The sequence below is a fragment of the Cupressus sempervirens genome, chromosome 5 (assembly GCF_028749045.1).
Source record: "Cupressus sempervirens isolate cs-2001-9-10 chromosome 5, ASM2874904v1, whole genome shotgun sequence".
Lineage (NCBI taxonomy): Eukaryota > Viridiplantae > Streptophyta > Pinopsida > Cupressales > Cupressaceae > Cupressus > Cupressus sempervirens.
This window is the reverse complement of record NC_143122.1, coordinates 88,033,568-88,051,009: the sequence shown is the minus strand read 5'-3', so window position 1 is coordinate 88,051,009 and position 17,442 is coordinate 88,033,568. Positions and strand designations below refer to the sequence as shown.

The 17,442-nt window shown below is 35.6% G+C and overlaps 1 protein-coding gene across 2 annotated transcripts in view; it reads left to right on the top strand.

The window, feature by feature from the left end:
• Positions 1 to 17,442, top strand: part of LOC149554678 (uncharacterized) — a 66,258-nt gene that overhangs the window by 23,054 nt on the left and 25,762 nt on the right. For both annotated transcript variants that reach the window (XM_089828735.1, XM_089828734.1), the window contains exons 2-3: positions 5,086 to 5,215; positions 5,438 to 5,583. In XM_089828735.1, the coding sequence (XP_089684861.1) occupies positions 5,086 to 5,215; positions 5,438 to 5,583 (276 nt within the window). The remainder of the gene's footprint in view (positions 1 to 5,085; positions 5,216 to 5,437; positions 5,584 to 17,442) is intronic.

Below are 17,442 nucleotides of genomic sequence, written 5' to 3'. Positions count from 1 at the left end.
ATGCATGGTATCATCAAGAGGACAGACAAATGGGTAGAGTGGACCGGGGCGAGGAAGAAGAGAATTGAAGTTGCAAGTTCTGCTAGTGGAGTAGCTTTTGGAATTGCCCAATCATTTGTTGCTACATCCACTACTGCTGCTACATCAACATTAGCCTGACCAACACAATCTGTTGGTGGAGGAGGAGACCATCCGTCTGAGAAGAATCTTCAAATCACTCCAACTCATGGAGGAGGATCTCTGTCAGATATTGGAAAGGTTGGAGATGAAGAGAAAGATAAAGACAAAGAAAAGGAGAAGGAGAAGCCAGCAACCAAGGCCTCCTCCCCTAGACTAGTCATCAACCTCGATGGTGACAATAACCCTCTTAATGGCCAAGAGCAAGAGGCATCTCAACAAGATGATACTCTAGCCCTCTCTGTTACTAAAGCAACTTCTTTTCCTTAGCTAAAGCAAAGTGACCCCTCCAATTGCGAGGAAGCTTTTTGATCCTACAACTCTCTAGTCTACACTCAATGTCCTTTCAATTGAATCTTGGTTGGAAGAGATTATTGATTAGAAGAAGAGATGTGAAGAAAGTGCTCCATCTAAGAATCTTAATGTACAAGCAACTTCAGCCCAGCCAATATCAAAGAAGGCAAAGAAGCAGAAGACCATAGCAACATTGGCCACAGATTCCTCTACTGTCACATGTTAGTGGAGATTGCAGAACCTTAGGAGGGAAAATTTCATCAATTAATTCCTAATGAATTCTAGATTAGAACGGTTGACATAGGCATTCCAGTACATGATTCTATGGTCAACATATGGAAATCAACAAATGTGAAGATTGAGGATAGATTGGAGGAGTTAAAGTCAGAAAAAGAGGTACTGAAAGCCTTGAACAAAGAATTGATAGATTACATTGGAGCTGCACTTGGAAGTACCTTTGCAAGCACATTCGACCGAAGTGCAAAGGAGAACAAGAACTTGCTACTTAAGCTACAATAGGAGAGGCAATTTGGTCAAATCGGCCGCGCTTGGATTGATGATATGAAGGCCCAAGGTCCCCCTCTCATTGAGAACCTTGGAGATCTGTTGTTAGACACTGACAGATTGAGAGAAGCAGTGTCAAGCCACCGTACTTCAATGCACAAAGTATTAGAGAGCCTAACAGAGGAATTGGTCCTGTCGCAAGAGGTGATTGGCATGAAGATTAATGTTGCTGTGACCCATGGGATACTCAAATCGAGCCAAGAACCATTGCTTCATTGGAAGCAATCATTGGAATTCAAAATTGAGAGCTTAGTGAAGTTTGAGCATGAACTAAAGGATGTATATGATTTAGTGAAGAAATAAATGGACAAGATATTCGAACATTTAAAGGTTCTGCAGATTGAATCATATGTCACCAATAATGGTCAGTTGGTAGACATCGAACGAATGAAGACTAAGTTTCTGGCATTTGTTGAAGAGGCTACTGATCCATCGAATTTCTAGGTGGCAAAGATTTCGGAACTCTCAGCAATGGGTTTTTTGAAGCGTGCAACGGAGAAGCTCCAATTAAAGATCTCCAGAGTTGAAGAATTGACAAAAATGCATGCTTATTGGATGATTAGAGCTGACAACATTCTCATTCCAAGTGTCCATGAGCTGAAGAGTGTAATTGATGCAATGAAGGCGTATAGAGCCAAGGTCGTAACTCCAAAGAAAAACTGATGCTCTGACGAAGGATTACATTATCCCTTCAAGATATGACAAGTGTCACCTCTTCTCTCTCACTTTCTAACATTTTAGCCATATTTGGCATTCTCCTCATAGGCTAAAACTTTGTAACGAATGACTAACTAGTCAATCCTATTTTTAGAATGTTCAAAGATTCTCTAATTGAGCAATCATGGAATGTAACTGGCCAATTCTAAAATGGCCTATAATTGTAACTTTTTGAGAAGTAAATAAGATCGACAAATTTTGATGTGGGAAAATCCTTGTAGCTGGGACTATTGTGTGAGATGCTACGTCCATATTTTGATTATGTTGTTCATGTTAGTCTAGTTCTAGTTCTTGTATGGTGCTTGGAATGAAATGTGCTGTTAATGAAAGCTGTGGAATTGCAAATAAATTGGGTTTTGTTTGTTTCTTTTCAGTGGTTATAAGCTTTATTTCCTTTAGTAACAATATTATCTCATTCCTTTGTTCTATGCAAATTAGTGCATGTGCATTTTCATTGCTGTATGAGAAGTTCCGGATTTGGTTTATGTAAGTTATTGAGTAGGAAGCAAACGGTAGTTGTGAAATCTTAGTAATTTGGGCAATTTGGGCATTGCTTAGTTGATCATCCTTTTCCTTCTTATACGGTACACATTGTTAGTTAGTCTTGCATTGTTGCGTCTTGCATTTAGGAGATAGAAGAACTTAAAGTGACTCATGTGCATTCATAGCTCTGGAGCTTTGTGAGTCATCGTTTGAAATCCGCCTGGGTTGTTTAAGGTTTTGGGCAATCTGGTCATACCTCTTCTACTCTTTGGTTAAGAGCATACCCCTAAGTCTTGCTGATCTACTAAAAACAACATTCATTGCAAATCTTTGCATATAAGGGAGCTGCACCTTTTCAATTCAGGGGTCCTTGATAGATCACCTACATTGACCCATTCTGTTGCTAACTACTTTGTTTTTCACCACATTGAGCACATTAAGAATCAGGGTATAAACCAAACCAAGGAAGACAAACTGTTAACCAACACTCTCATAGGTCAATTTGAATATCAAATGGATATGTTTTTAATTTCCTAATGTCCCCAAAAAAGGACATTACAAGGGTCCACATGAGTTAGAGGACTCAGGGAGTTATTGGTCAAATAGGCCACTGTATTAATGTTTTGTATTTGGAGATTCATTGATTAAACCCCTGATCTCTCCAAGATTTTAGTCTAGTTTTTGCATGATACCATCACTTTGGTATTTATTTATTTGACAGAACCATTTGTGCTTTTGCCTTATTCTTGCCTATTAGTGGATGTATGAGATGGTGGTTTCATATTTTTTTGTTTATAGGTACACATGTGCTGCTGGAGTGCTGTTAGAGTGTAGAGTTTTAGAATGTTGATATTATTTCATGTATGTTGAAGACTACTATATATTTTTTTCTCTTTCATTGGTGGATTTTTTCCCTAAAGGATTTCGCTACATAAATCCTTTGTCTATTTGTTCTGTTGAGTTTCTTTTTATTGTCAATTTTTGCTTTATACATCTACACAATATTTTCTAATGGTAATCCTGGTTAAAGAAACATATTTCAGATTTGCATGCACTTGGTAGATGATTTTATTGCAGCAGTTTCAACTTGTTGCTCAAAAAAATGGCATGGAACAGGGAAGACATGACACATATTATTATCAGGGCACAAATACAAAAGATTATTGGTCAAAGATGCCTTTGAAGATACGTTTTATGTTAAGGGATTCGTTGACAACACCCATAAGCCCTGCAAGGTTGGAGTTAGGGTTTTGCATGATACTGTCATTTTGGTACCCATATATTTGACAAAATCATTTGTGGCTTTGGCTTATCTTCCTGCCTCTATAGTCAATGTATGAGATGGTGGTTTCGTATTATTTTGTTTATGCTGGTGCTGGAGTGCCGTCAGAGTGTAGAGTTTTAGTGTGTTGAGGTCTAATAGATATATTTTTTCCCTCTTTCTTTTGTGGAGATTATTTTTGAAAGGATTTCTCCACATAAATTGTGTGTCTATATGTTTTCTTGATTTTTGTTTTATTTTGAATGCTTTAATTATGCATCTACACAGTATTATTTTATGTTATTGTTGAATAAAGAAAAACATTTCAGATTTGCATGGACTTTGCTGTAGAAGGTTTTATTGCAGAAGTTTCAACTTGTTTCTCAATAAAAATGACATGGAATAGGTACGACATGACACACTATTATTAGGGCACAAGTACAAAAGAATTGCTATACCTATATTTAGAAAGTTAAGGAAGCCATTTTTCTATGTTGAGGAAAAGATTGACTGTTTGGAATTTCTTGATGTCTTTGTAAGTTGTAAATTAATGGTTCATTTACATTGAGAATAGTTGTAATTGTTGTTTAGGTACGTGCTTTTTTACAATTGTGTCCACATATCTATAAGAGGTTGATATGAAGTTGAACAATTAAACCTAGAAGAAAAGTCCTGTCATTGTCTCATGATAAAATTTATCTTCTCGAATCCTAAATTTAGTGGAATTTATACATGTTCTTTCCTTCCACGAATTAGGAAATACATAATTTAGCAACTTGCTTCATAATCTGATAGTGTAGGACAGTTTTCTCAGTGAATGATAAGTTTCTTAGTGTATCCTGTTTACGATCTGACATTTCAGTCTGCTGGATCCATCACCAGGCAAAAGATTTGAAATTAATGCAAGCCAATATAAGAGCTTGATGTGTTTATCGACAAAATGTATTAAAAATATTTATATGATGGTCATACTACAGAGGCAGCAATACAGTTTTCTCTAACACTTCATAGTGATCATTGCATCATCCAATAATAGGCTGGAATCTAAAGATCTGTATATACAATGAACAAAAATCACTTCGAGTCACTGAGCTATAAGAAATAAATCTGTAACTGCAGAATCAAGATACTTAAGTACCCATTAAACAATCAGCATGTCAGATGTGCAATTTGGTTCAGCCGTATCTCTGAGCTCAGTTGCGGAATCTTCTTGCATAGGATTTCAATTAAATCTTCAAACTTTAATTGTTGTACATCTGATTTTTAGAAGTGCAGAAGAATATCCTAAAATACCTTGTTTACAGCACAATTTAATGTTGTAACCTAGCTGTGTCACAGAATGGATGTGGTAGTGAACATATCTTACTTTAGAAACCACTGTGTTTTATGGAAAAGTTCTGTGACTGTCAAGAAAAAAACAATTAACAACAATTAATTGAGAAAATTCATAAATATCAACATTACTTTAGTGTGGGTTTAAAATAGCATAATAAATATCTTAAATATTTAAGCTGGATTTTTCCTTAATCAATCATATTTTCATTTTTGAAGGTAGATTGTAACTATATTTACCTATGTTGACTGTCCAGAATCTTCCTCAGGAAGTTAAGGAAGCTCAGGAAAGGAAGTTGGAAGAGTTGAGGAAGCTTGTAGAACTGCAAGCTCAGTCAGAACTTGAGCGCAAGATGGCTTTGCGCTATAGAAAAGTAAAATTCTTTGGTATGTGCATTTACTTTTGGCAATATAAGATCATTAAATTCTTTGACATATTGCTTTTGGCACCCTTTAGAATTTGTGCTGTACAATTTTCCTTTTAAATTTTATGCTACTTTCGCTCAATATAAATCCCATCTAAAAAATAATATGTTTTTTATTTAAAATGTCTCATCACTGAATTATCATTGCTATTATTTCATTTTGTTGATTTTTGGGTTAAACCAGAGAGGAGAAAGATAGAGAGGAGGATACGACGGTTAGAAAAACAGCAACGTGTAGCTTTGGAACATGCTGGGGAAGAAGTCGTTGCAATTGCTGGGGAAATTTCTCAGCAACTTTCTCGATTGAAAGAAGACCTTGAATATGTTAGAGTAAGTGGTAAGATTATGCTCATGGATAATGTGTTTGCCTTTGTTGACCCTAGTGCATGTACTCATTACATATGGCTTGTATGCAGTCATGGTTTTGGTTTCAAAATGGATATTAAAAGAATAGTTTATCTAAAAGGTTTTTCTTGTTGAAATTAGTTCACAGCCTTTTTTCTATTTTTTAATTTATTTGTCGGCAGTTGGTAAAGATTGAGTAAATAAATGAGAAAAAGAGAGCAATGAGGCACTGCACAATGTGTGCCATCCTGATGATTTACTAATTCAGTGGGGAACAAAATGTCTTTAACTTATATAATGGGAAATTCATATTAATAAACTTATTTATTTAAACATAATGTATATATAAATTTACATTCTTATTAATACTTGCTCTCCCCCTACCCCCGCTTTCCCCTTGCTGCCCATCAGTTACTAAATTGGAAACAACCTCAAGTGTGGATATGTGAGACCCTTTTTGTCCATAATATCATTTTTTAATATAGCTAAATAGATTTTGCATTTATTCAAATGTTTTAGATGCAATATATATTTGGTATTTTAAGATGAATTTATAGCTAAGTATACATTTATCTATTTATTATAATAATCACACAATTTACATCAGCGAGTTTCCAGCACAGAAAAATAAGAGGCTCCTGCTAAGGAGATCAGAATACAAAGGGCATTACACCAGTTCACGAAGATCAATAGCTTTAGTTTATCAACCCTTAAATTAGATACCAATTCTATCTGCCCGTGTCACTCATCCTTGTGGCCCTTCATTCCATTTAAGGACCTTGCCAACCTGAACAACAGCTCTTGGACATGGGGGATTAACAGCAGGAGGTAGAACAGCCACTGGGTTGGTCTGGACTGGTTTGCCCTTGTTTAGTATGGCTTACCTATTGATAGCATTTGAAATTGAAATTTGGGTCTTCCATAAAAGAGTCTGGTTACATTTCATAAGTGGGAGAAGAAGTATTTAATGAATTGTGGCAACTGCAGGAAAAATAAAGATTTCTTTTGTTTTCTTGATTTCTGATGGAGACAGTGGTGGCGGAAAAATAACAAAGGAGTGTAGTGAAATGTTTAAGGAGGTTAAAGCAAACGGTACACAATTTTTGGCATTTTTGTTATACCATTATTGGCCTGTAATGTATTATTTAGTGGGGGGAGAGCTTTGTTAGGGGATTTACCATAGACATTTTTCATTGCACAAGGGGGAGAGCTTTGTCTGCCATCTAGCATAAACCAGTGATCTGAGAATTGAGGGAATGATTAGTTTTGTTTCTGCATTCTGTTGGCATGCAAGAATACTAGGTATTCACGATGTTAGTCTATTCTATTTCCCTTCCATTAAATAAAAGGACGAGTCTTGGTAGCTGCAGAAGTCATTTCATTGATGCAACTAATAGATGCAACCACATGCTTATCTTCTAAAGCCATTTAAAAAATTCAATATTATATAATTGGTAGATTGAATTCTATGGGGTTGTATTCTCCTTTTATGCTGTTAAATAGATCCTTCACGCTAAAACAAAAAGTAATGATGAAGAAGCTATGCTCTATGGGGATGCATCCCTTGGACTTTTAGACCCATTCCTGTACCCGGTACGGTACAAGGACAGATTTTTGCTTTCCCCGATGGTGTTTCAAAATGGGCAAATCGGGTACCATATCTGGAACACCACTTTGAGAGCAACAGGATACAGCGCTACGGTTAGAAGTTTTGTGGACAACCAGAAGTTCCCTTTCTATCCTGGGAACTTCTGGCCAGCTCCTATGACCCAAGCCATTTTGGACTGCCAATGTTAAAATAAGGCATTTTCAAATTTGGAAAAAAGGCTGACTGGCCCACAAGGACACCCAAACCACATTCAACAATACTAAAACCTAATCTAAGAATTAAATAACCAAAAAGAAAAAAATCGTTTTCACATTTGCAAACAAGGAGGGAAGCAAGAGGAGTAGCTGGTCAAGGAGTTAACAACAGTTGAAAGGGGAGGTCAGGGCATCAAATCTACTTGATTTAGACTCTTAGACCTACCATCTACTGATTATGGACAGTTATTGCGGACTTCTATGTTTAGTAGTTTATTTATAGTATTTACTTTTTAATATTTTTATGTCATGCCATGGTTGAAATTTGGATGCTTTGGGCATTTTATCTATATGCATGCCACATATTGACAATGAAAGCATTTGAATTTTGTTATTTTGCTTATCGATTCCCATGTGAATTCTCAATTCAAGTCTAATGCTATGTATTAAGATTCTAAATGTCTATGATGAATGCTTTATCAATGCAATGATATGCATGTTCAAAATCTCTCTCTCTCTCTCTCTCTCTCTCTCTCTCTCTCTCTCTCTATTATATATATTCCTGTGTTTGTTAATAGCTGCCCCCTAAAATGGCCCTAAACTGTACCCATCCTGGAAACACATCCGCTAAACTAGCCTCATCCCTGAAACTTTTCCGTATTGAGCTTGACATGTTGAGGGTTTTATTGGAGGTCTTTACAAAACATCCTTTTCCAACACGGCAAGCCCTTTACTTATGCAAAGAATCATTGGCTTTGCATTTGATTCTATTGTTCCATTCCAATGTGTTGTCTATTAGGAGGCAACTTCACCAACTTCTAGGTATAGTTTTTGCTGAAGGGCACCATGCTCAAACTACATGACATCTCCCCTTAAAGTTATCCTTGTGTCTTGTGTTTCAGATACCTAAAAAAGATTTGACGTGTCAACTTGAAATTTGTGTAGCTCCATTTGCATCAAATAGATTGTTCACCGAGAGGGAAATTTACCACTCCTAGGTATGTGCTTTGACCAAGACATCATTCTCAACCTACACAACATCTTCCCCTCAAGTTGTCCTCGTGTCTTGTGGTTCAGATACCTAAAAAAGAATTGATAAAAGAGTGAGATGAACATGCTTAGTTATTGAACTTGCAATTTGTTTCCCTGTCCTCTACTGTCATGCATTTTATTGAGGAAGTTAATTGTTGTGCACACTTTCAACGTGTCTTAGGCAAGCATTGAGTTTGCAAATCTTAGTTGAAGGCCATATGTTGTCAGAGCTGCAACAGGAGTGTAGACTACTTAAGGTCTGTGTCTTTGATAAACCAATGGGGAAGTTATCCACAAAACACAGTTTCATTGAAGCGCAAAATGATGTATAGGGTTCATCTTCAATGGTACTGCAACATTAGACTTTGGATCTCTATTGATTACTTGTTTAACATAAACAAATAATGGATTTGGTACCTTCACATCAACATCTTGATTAACTATTACTTTATTAGTGAAAACATCAATGAGTCTATAGGCCTTAGATTGATCACTATAATCAGCAAAGACATATCTACTACTCTTTGAATCTAGTCTAATCCTATATGTATTGAGGATTGAAGTATATGTTACCTTTTAGGTTTTTATGGAACCCTGATTGATCACTATAACCAACAAAGATATATCTGCTACTCTAAGTCTAACCTAAACTATTCCTATTGATAATCAAAGCATGTGTTACCTTAGGTAGGTTATTTCAACCAAGCTTCTTTTGGTGTGACATCTTGCAAAATTTTGTTTGGGCTCTTGTTTACAAAATAAATTGTTGTGCACACTTCTTCTCCCTGGTATTTATGTCAGAATAGGTGTTAAAGAATTTGCAATTCTAGTGTTTGATTTATTGCTTACTTTTGTATTTTATTTATTGTGTTCTCTTAGAAAAAGGTATCCCACTTGGAGTGGCATTATTTGTCACTTGTCTTTTTTACTAAACAATTTGTAACTCTCACGTGATGTCATGGATGTTGCTAATTGCAACTATTTCATTGAAATTGTTGGTAAGGGTAGCTATCATAGAAAGTACGTGAAGAGAGTGAGTTAAGTATGAACAGGAGAAAATCAAGCAACATCTTTCTAAAAAGTTGGATAAGACAAAAATGGAGCACCCAAGTTAAATGAAATTTTCATTTAATTGTTATTTAACTTACCATGATTCTAGGTGTTGCATGTTTGCCCATGATATGGTCATGTAATTTAGTCAATTGTTCTAGAACCACTTATGGTTTGTGGCTTTAGTCTTATCTGTATATCAAATGTTGGAGACACAGTTATTATCATATATGCTACAGGTATTGTTGTGCCATTGGAATATCTCTAGAATTATTGTTGGTCTGATCCCAAATGCAAGTTTAAGCTCGTGGTTCTCAAATAATTGTTTTTATTGGGAATGCAATTGATTGAGGTTTTGGAGGCTGGGTTTCTTCCTAAAAGGGTTTTTCTACAATAAAAATTGTAATATGTAGTGTTTTTAATGTTCCTTTTTCAAACAGTGTAAAACCAATTGATTTACACTAGATCTCTCATAGATTAATCAAGGAGTTTTATTTGTCCTCTTTTCATTTGGTATTAGAGCTTGGCCAGCTCATTTGATATTAGGTAAGATAAAAGCTTTTGTTGATCAATTAATCTTGTTTTGACCAGGAGCGTATGCATAGAGAAGTTTTTTTTATAGGAAAAATTGGTCAGCACATGAATTGGAGAAGGAAAATTCAATGACATAAATTTTAGTTGTTGAAGATAAGAAATGGAGGGCTTATTCATAGATTGAGATCTATTGTTTGTAGTCTCTGGAAATGAATTTGCAGCTATGCTAGCAGTTGGTTAGGCAATGTTGGATAGAAAAGTAAGAGCTTGGCTAGATTGTGTTTGACAGTGCTTCTAAATGTTCCGAGAAGCCACTATTGATGCCCTTTTGAAAAAGTTGGGAAACTTGTATCAGGCTAAATATTTGTTGAATACACTTGTTTTGGAGAAGACATTGTATTCCTTTGACATGTGTGATGGTGGTGATGATGGCTTTTCTGCTGGAGGATCCAAGTTGAAAACTTTTGAAGCTACTAAAATGCATTGCTTTTTCATAGAAGATGATGCAAGAGCATCAAGTCGAGTAAGGGCAATCTTGTATCAACCTAAATTGTATTTGCCTTACCATGATGACACTTACTAGGGTGTGGGATAGTCAAAATTTTGAAAAGACCAAAATTAATCACATGCCATTTTTAATCAATCGGCTTAAATGGGTACGTATAGACATATATACATGAAAACTAACCCTAAGGAACAAATGGCAAATGAATCATTTTAATATCTTGTACTAATTGGGAGATATTAATGTTGCTGCCCTAGAAAATTTATTTTATAAAATTTCAAACTGAAATTGGAAATTCTTAGAGCCCAAAAATTTTATGGAATGACCATCAAATCAATTTTGGTGTTGTAGATCTCTTTACAAACTTTTCAGCAATATATTATAATAACAAATTGGACTCCCGAGTTAAAAGGTATCGCTCCCTAAAAGTTATGCTCCCAAATTTCAACATCTCAATGAAAAATCGTCTTGGGTGAGAAAATGAACAATTACACTTTTTAGAATATCCAAGTTGGTTTTTGGTGCGAAATAGAGAAATGAAGGTTGGAGAGGACAGCTCCATCAGTATGAATTGTGGCTTTGAATTGTACAATTTTCTTAGAGAGTTTATTTATTGTGTAATGAATTAAGTTCATGTGGCTGTAACATTGTACTTTTTCAGTGTATAATTCCATTTAATTGAATAAATTGAAAGTGGGTTACTTTCCTTCCTTTTTGTGTTATTATTTGTTCTTGTGCAATTTGTGAATGACGGTGGAGTAGCTATTCATCAGAGGATTAGGGGAGAAAAGAAGGGCAAGAAAGAGTATTGGAAATCCAATTATAGAGGCAAGCTAGGTCTTCTGGGAGGTATGGAGTAAATTATTGGAATTGCGGAAAGAAATGATGCAAGATGGTCCTTGGAGTTATAGTGCTTGTAAAGGGAGTTTGAAGTGAAGAGATTTGAAACATCTACACCTTTGGCATTGGAACTTGTAATAAATAGATCTATCGCTCTAAGTTTTCATGGTTGTGCAATTTTGTTAAGAAAGCATGCTCTTACTTTAGAGAGTGCGTTACTTGTTGTTGAGAAGATTGTTGAAGCATTGATGCATGGGCTTCATTAATTGTCTTTGGAATTTGAAAAATAAAAATCTTAAAGAGTAAATTATTGGAATTGTGGAAAGAAATGATGCAAGATGGTCCTTGGAGCTATAGTGCTTGTAAAGGGAGTTTGAAGTGAAGAGATTTGAAACGTCTACACCTTTGGCATTGGAACTCGTAATAAATAGATCTGTTGCTCTAAGTTTTCATGGTTGTGCAGTGTTGTTAAGAAAGCACGCTCTTACTTTAGAGAGTGTGTTACTTGTTGTTGAGAAGATTGTTGCAGCATCAATGCATGGGCTTCATTAATTGTCTTAGAAACTTGAAAAATAAAAATCTTAAAGAGTGGTTTGTTGATTTTTTTTTTGATTGGAATTTTGCAAACATTGTATACATGGTAATCAAAATCATGTGTAGTTTTGTTTGAGTTCTCATCAATTTGTGGGGATTTTGGAGTTTTCATGTTGACGATTTTAGTGTAGTTGATGTACCTTCAGTTGTAAAACCATTATGTGCCTTTTTCTATTGATTTGTCTACGAGGACATGGTTTTATTTTTTGAAGCATAAATTTGAGGTATTTAGTTAGATCAAAAAGTTGAGGAGAACTTAATCAAGAAAACAACTAGGTTTCTGAGAATAAATGATGGTGGAAATGTTAGACATTGATAGATAAAGGAGGTGTTTTATTCAGTATATGCCAAATCTCAAATTGCAGACCAATTCATCATTAGAACATTGTCATATCTTATTTTTAACTTTAATACAACTAAGTAGATGATAAACAAAATCACATATCAATACAAGAACACTAGATATTCATGGGAATTGGAAATCTAAAAGGGGAGAAAAAAACCATCACGAGAATAGCTACTTGCATCTGCTGCTCAAATCCAACCTTACAAAGATGTAGAGGATTTAAAATATTGTGTAGGCACCAATCCACAAGAATCACAACCCCAAATGGAGACACCAATCCTCGTCAGATATGTAGCACCAACATGTTGGAGTAAATATAGGATTTACCCTATTTACCCATGCTTAAGTTTATTTAGACATCACTTATTAATTATAAGTGCATTCAGTTTTGGTAGTTGATTGTCACTTTTTTATTGAGTCCCTCTCTCTCCTTGCCTTTCTAAGCATGGTCTGTATATTATTTCAGTATCTAAATACAACACTCATTCTAGTGAAATGTCTTTAGCATCTCTCATTTTGTGAAAGTGTGTTTGCAGGTTGATTCTCTTGTGTGGTGGTTGACACCAACATGGTATCTGAGACTTAGACCCCTCATCTCCTTTTCTTGAGAGTTTTCACCAATTTTGTTCAGATATAGAGTGGGTGGGTCATAATACTTGGACCCATATTTTTTTGGTTTGTTGTTGGCACCAGCACTCAGTAAACCACATTCTTCATCATTATTGTGTATTGATTGATTTCAACATTGCAATTTCGATTTATGGAAGTACACTACTTTGTTGGCTCACGTTGAAATTTGCCGCATTTGCAATTATATGGCACTCCATTTGCAAGTTAGTAGCGATGCTTTTGTTTATCTATCAATTGGGGACATGTCTATTGCCAACATCGCATTGGGCTATTTCCTCCATACATGCTTTGTTCAGACCCACAAAATACATAATTAGGTAGAGTCTATTTCGAGATACATTGAGAGGTACGACTCATTTTTTTTTCCCAAGCACAGTTTTCCCAATTCCCATTGGTAGATAGAGTTGGGACTTAAAATCATTGGCATTTTTTTGCAAGGTGGTCAACAGTAAGTCTTGATTGCATTTCTTTTGTAGCATCTCCTTTTAAGGTGCATTCACTTATTTTTCAAGAGTTTATATTAGACGCAAGCATTTTGCCAAGTCTGTGTGGGGCTAACTTTTGAGTATATTCATCCACTTCAATTACAACCATTGTCTTTTTTAGAAGGCCATTTTGTGGTTTGATTGGCTCAGTTGATATTGTCCTATGCTCAATTGTGCCACGGCGATTAAATATAGCTCATACATTAGCCTTATTACCTTATGAGATCAAATTGTAGTTTTCAGGTTTGGTCTTGTCGCATTTGCATACTCTTCCTGCCCTAGCTCTCTTCTTTTTGGTTTTGGTGCTTGAATTGTGTTAGCATGTTTTTGCATTAAGGTTATTTATATTGTGACAAGCTTTATTCATTCAGTGAGCTCATTACAATCCAGTTGGCAATTTGTATTGCATATTGGTGCACTATTTATATTTGCAGACTAAAAATTGGCAGAATGTTTTTTGCAACAAAAACTGTATGTTGCATGTAAATACCTCTTGTTTTAGGGTTTTCTGTTTGTGAAGTTATCACTGTGGTTTCCTTGAGCGGTCTTGTCTTTGAGACAAGCCAATATTATGCCTGATTAAGTTGTGGGGCTATTGGGAAACCTTTGCTTGTGTTAATGTTTAGTGTCAGAAGAAGCAAATCATGAATTACTTGATATACTGATAATACTGTTGATGCCATATATATTACAGGGATCTACGTACACATATATGTGTGCTTACATCCATGAATTATAATATCTGTTAGCGGCATCACTGAGATCATGTTATTAACAGACTTCATTGTGTTTAGGCACTTATATTATCATGCCTTGTTATCGGGCAAATATTCCCTATTGTGCTTTGTGTTGTAATCGGCACTTATGATACATTTGTTATTTGTTTGTTTGGATTAATTAACATGCCTCCGAAAAGGCATGTCTCTATGTGGCCTTTAGGCCACGTAGAGACATGACTCTTTGGAGTTATGTCTGTCCACAATGTTTATATGGGAATTCGCTACCACAGGGAAAGTATCAATCCCACGGCAATCAAGTACCTGCAGTCAGTGACAAACATAATATATATTGCTCTTTGTTATCATTAGCATCTTATCTGTTACATAGCATTTCAGTATTGTTGTTGCTGCTAAAGGAAGAAGATAATCAAATTCATATTACTGAGATCGCTGCCAAAGTAAAGCAAAGACATTCTGCAATTTGCAAGTAAGATACTCTCTGCAAATATCTATCATAGATCCACAAAACTTAACAGCTTGTGCTTCTGTGTTTGAGATGACTTGGCTGGCTAGCTAAAATGTGCTTGGTCATACCTTGTGCAAATTGGTATGTGGTCATGGAGGCATTTTTGACTTGAGATTCAAAGCTTTGTGATGCAAGAACCTACAACAAATCTCATCTTTGAGACCCATTTGATCTTAAGGGCCCTATTTTTTGCCACTATGTTCATTTGTGGTGGAACCAAGAGCGTAATTTGATCTGCCTAAATGTTGCAAATGAAATATCAATAAAAAACTCTTTTTGTCTACTTTGCGCTGATTGAGGTTTTCATATATTTTGTTGTTTGATGGTGCATTAAATCCGTTGAAGTTTGATATTGGTTTGCTTTATTCTTGTGAACAAAGGGGTTGCTTGATTACCTTTAGAAGGAAAATTTGTATCATGTAAAAGTCCTAATGAAGTTTGGACTACCTTAGAGAGTCTCTTTGGTAAGCAAGATAAGATGAGGAAATTTAGATCGGAGAATGAACTAATGAGTCTTGATCCAAGGCATTTTGACAATGTTTGGGATTTCCTTACAAAACGTAACTCTCCTAGATTTTAGTTGAAAGAATGTGAGGTTACAAAAGAGGATGAACAATTGATTCTTTGTATTCTCTCTAAGCTAGGTTTTGATTATTTAGTTCGTGTTTCTGCATTTTACGCTACCATTGTTTACTTAGTGCACACAATATGCTTTCTCTTGATGGTTTTGCGGCTCAGGTCACAAGGGAATGAGAAAAGTTGACACAAATGAGCACAATGATGCCTTCATAGTTTGAAGCACTTCTTGCAAGAGATCCACATCCAAAGGTTTCGAGTGACAAGGGCAAGAACAAATTAAGGATTTGAGTTTACACACCTTCAAAAGCAATAGATCTTGCTGCCCTCATTATTGTCTCCTTCATCACATTTGACAACATCTTAATCTACATAATTGGGGAACCTAATATTTGTAAATGGGATGAAGTTAAAGCACTCTCAACCTCCACTATTCTTGAAAAATGAGAGTTTCAATTTAAGGGTATCTTATCATATGACATCTTCTATGAATATGTTCGTTTCTTTTGAGCTTTGTTATTTACCTAATATTTTGATGGGTAACAATATATATATCTATGTGTGTGTGTGTGTGTGGGGGGGGGGGGGGGGGGGGGTGGGGCGGGAGGAAATGATCTATTGAGTGATCTTTCAAGGATGTTCTTTGTGTACCCTCCTTGACCACTAATCTCTTCTTAGTATATCAAATTCCTTGGGACACAAGGCAAAATAGTTGAATTCACTCTTGATTATATATACATGAGACATATGGACACTAGAGATATCGTTGCTATAAGTGTTGGATTATGCATCGTGATTGTATTCTCTTAGTCTTTACTTCATGATGATGACATTCGTTTGGCTAATGTTCATACCATTTTGTCAAGGGTAAATCATGTTTGTGAGGAGAAGTTTGGTCGTTTGAACCTTGGCGGTCTTGAGCATTGTGTTGAACTTCCTCCTTCACCACCCGTTTCTTTAGTTTTGAGTTCTACTCTTGAGCAAGTTGATCATATTGTTTTAGATCTTGTTTTGGGGAATGAGTATTGTGCAAGTATTTTAGGCTTGTTTATGGAGTCTCACCTTGCAAATTTGGGAGACAAACATAAGGGGATTCCTCTCCCCTCTTTGATGATACTTGTAGCACAATTTTTGATACTTTATCTTTAGAGATTTAAATTGACGAGTTTCCTCATTTACTTGATTCTCACATTTCTAAATTGATTTCGATCATGATTATGTGGTTGATTGTTTATCAATGGAGACTCTTAATTAGTTTTCAAAGACTCCTATTTGGAGACATCTTCCTTTCAGTTGGACATGGAGTGGATTTGTCATCATTCAATGAACTTGTTTCTTCATAAGGGGAGATGTGTTTCTTGTAGGCATTGGATCATCAGATCATTGTTTGTTTGTAGTTATTTTCATTGATATTGAAGCTTATTCATTACATAGGGGGCATCTTCTCTCCATTACCTTTTATGGGGGGATCAAATTGTATATACATGATGTATGTAGTCCTTGTGGGGTATGATTGAATTCTTTGTGTGCCATCTTTATTTCTACTCTCTTTGGAAAGGAGTTTTTCCCCATTTAATTTTGTCCTTTTCTCTAGTGAGATTTCATTGTATTTGTATTGTACTTGGGTATCTAAAATGGTTGTGTAGCCGTGTTGCATCTTGTTGTCATATTGCATAATACTCTTCTCCCTAAGTTGCACTTAAGTGAGTGTGTTGGAGCAAATATAGATTTATCTTGTTTACCCATCCTTAAGTTTACTTAATAGTGCATTGAGTTTTGGTAGTTGATTGTTGGTTTTTATCATCTCTCTCCCTCCCTGCCTCCCTCCCTCAACCTTTATAAGCAAGGCATATTTACATTATTTCACTATCTCAATACAATTTTCATCTTGGGGAAGTATATTTTGCATTTCTTGTATTGTGAAGGTGCATTTGCAGGTTGATGCTCTTAGGAGGTGGTTAACACCAATACAACCTACAAAAACATTAATAAAAGAACTGAGCACTAACTCAGATGATGAGGTACTAACCCTCAACTACAACAATGCATATGAAAGATATGTCGTGATGAGGTACTAACCCTCACACAATTAACCCTAAATTGATTAGACAACAACTTTTGCCACAATTATCAAATTTTGTGAGTTGGCTTAGAACATGATTGCAATATTTGTGAGTCAGCCACAAATGAATTCCTTAAATTAA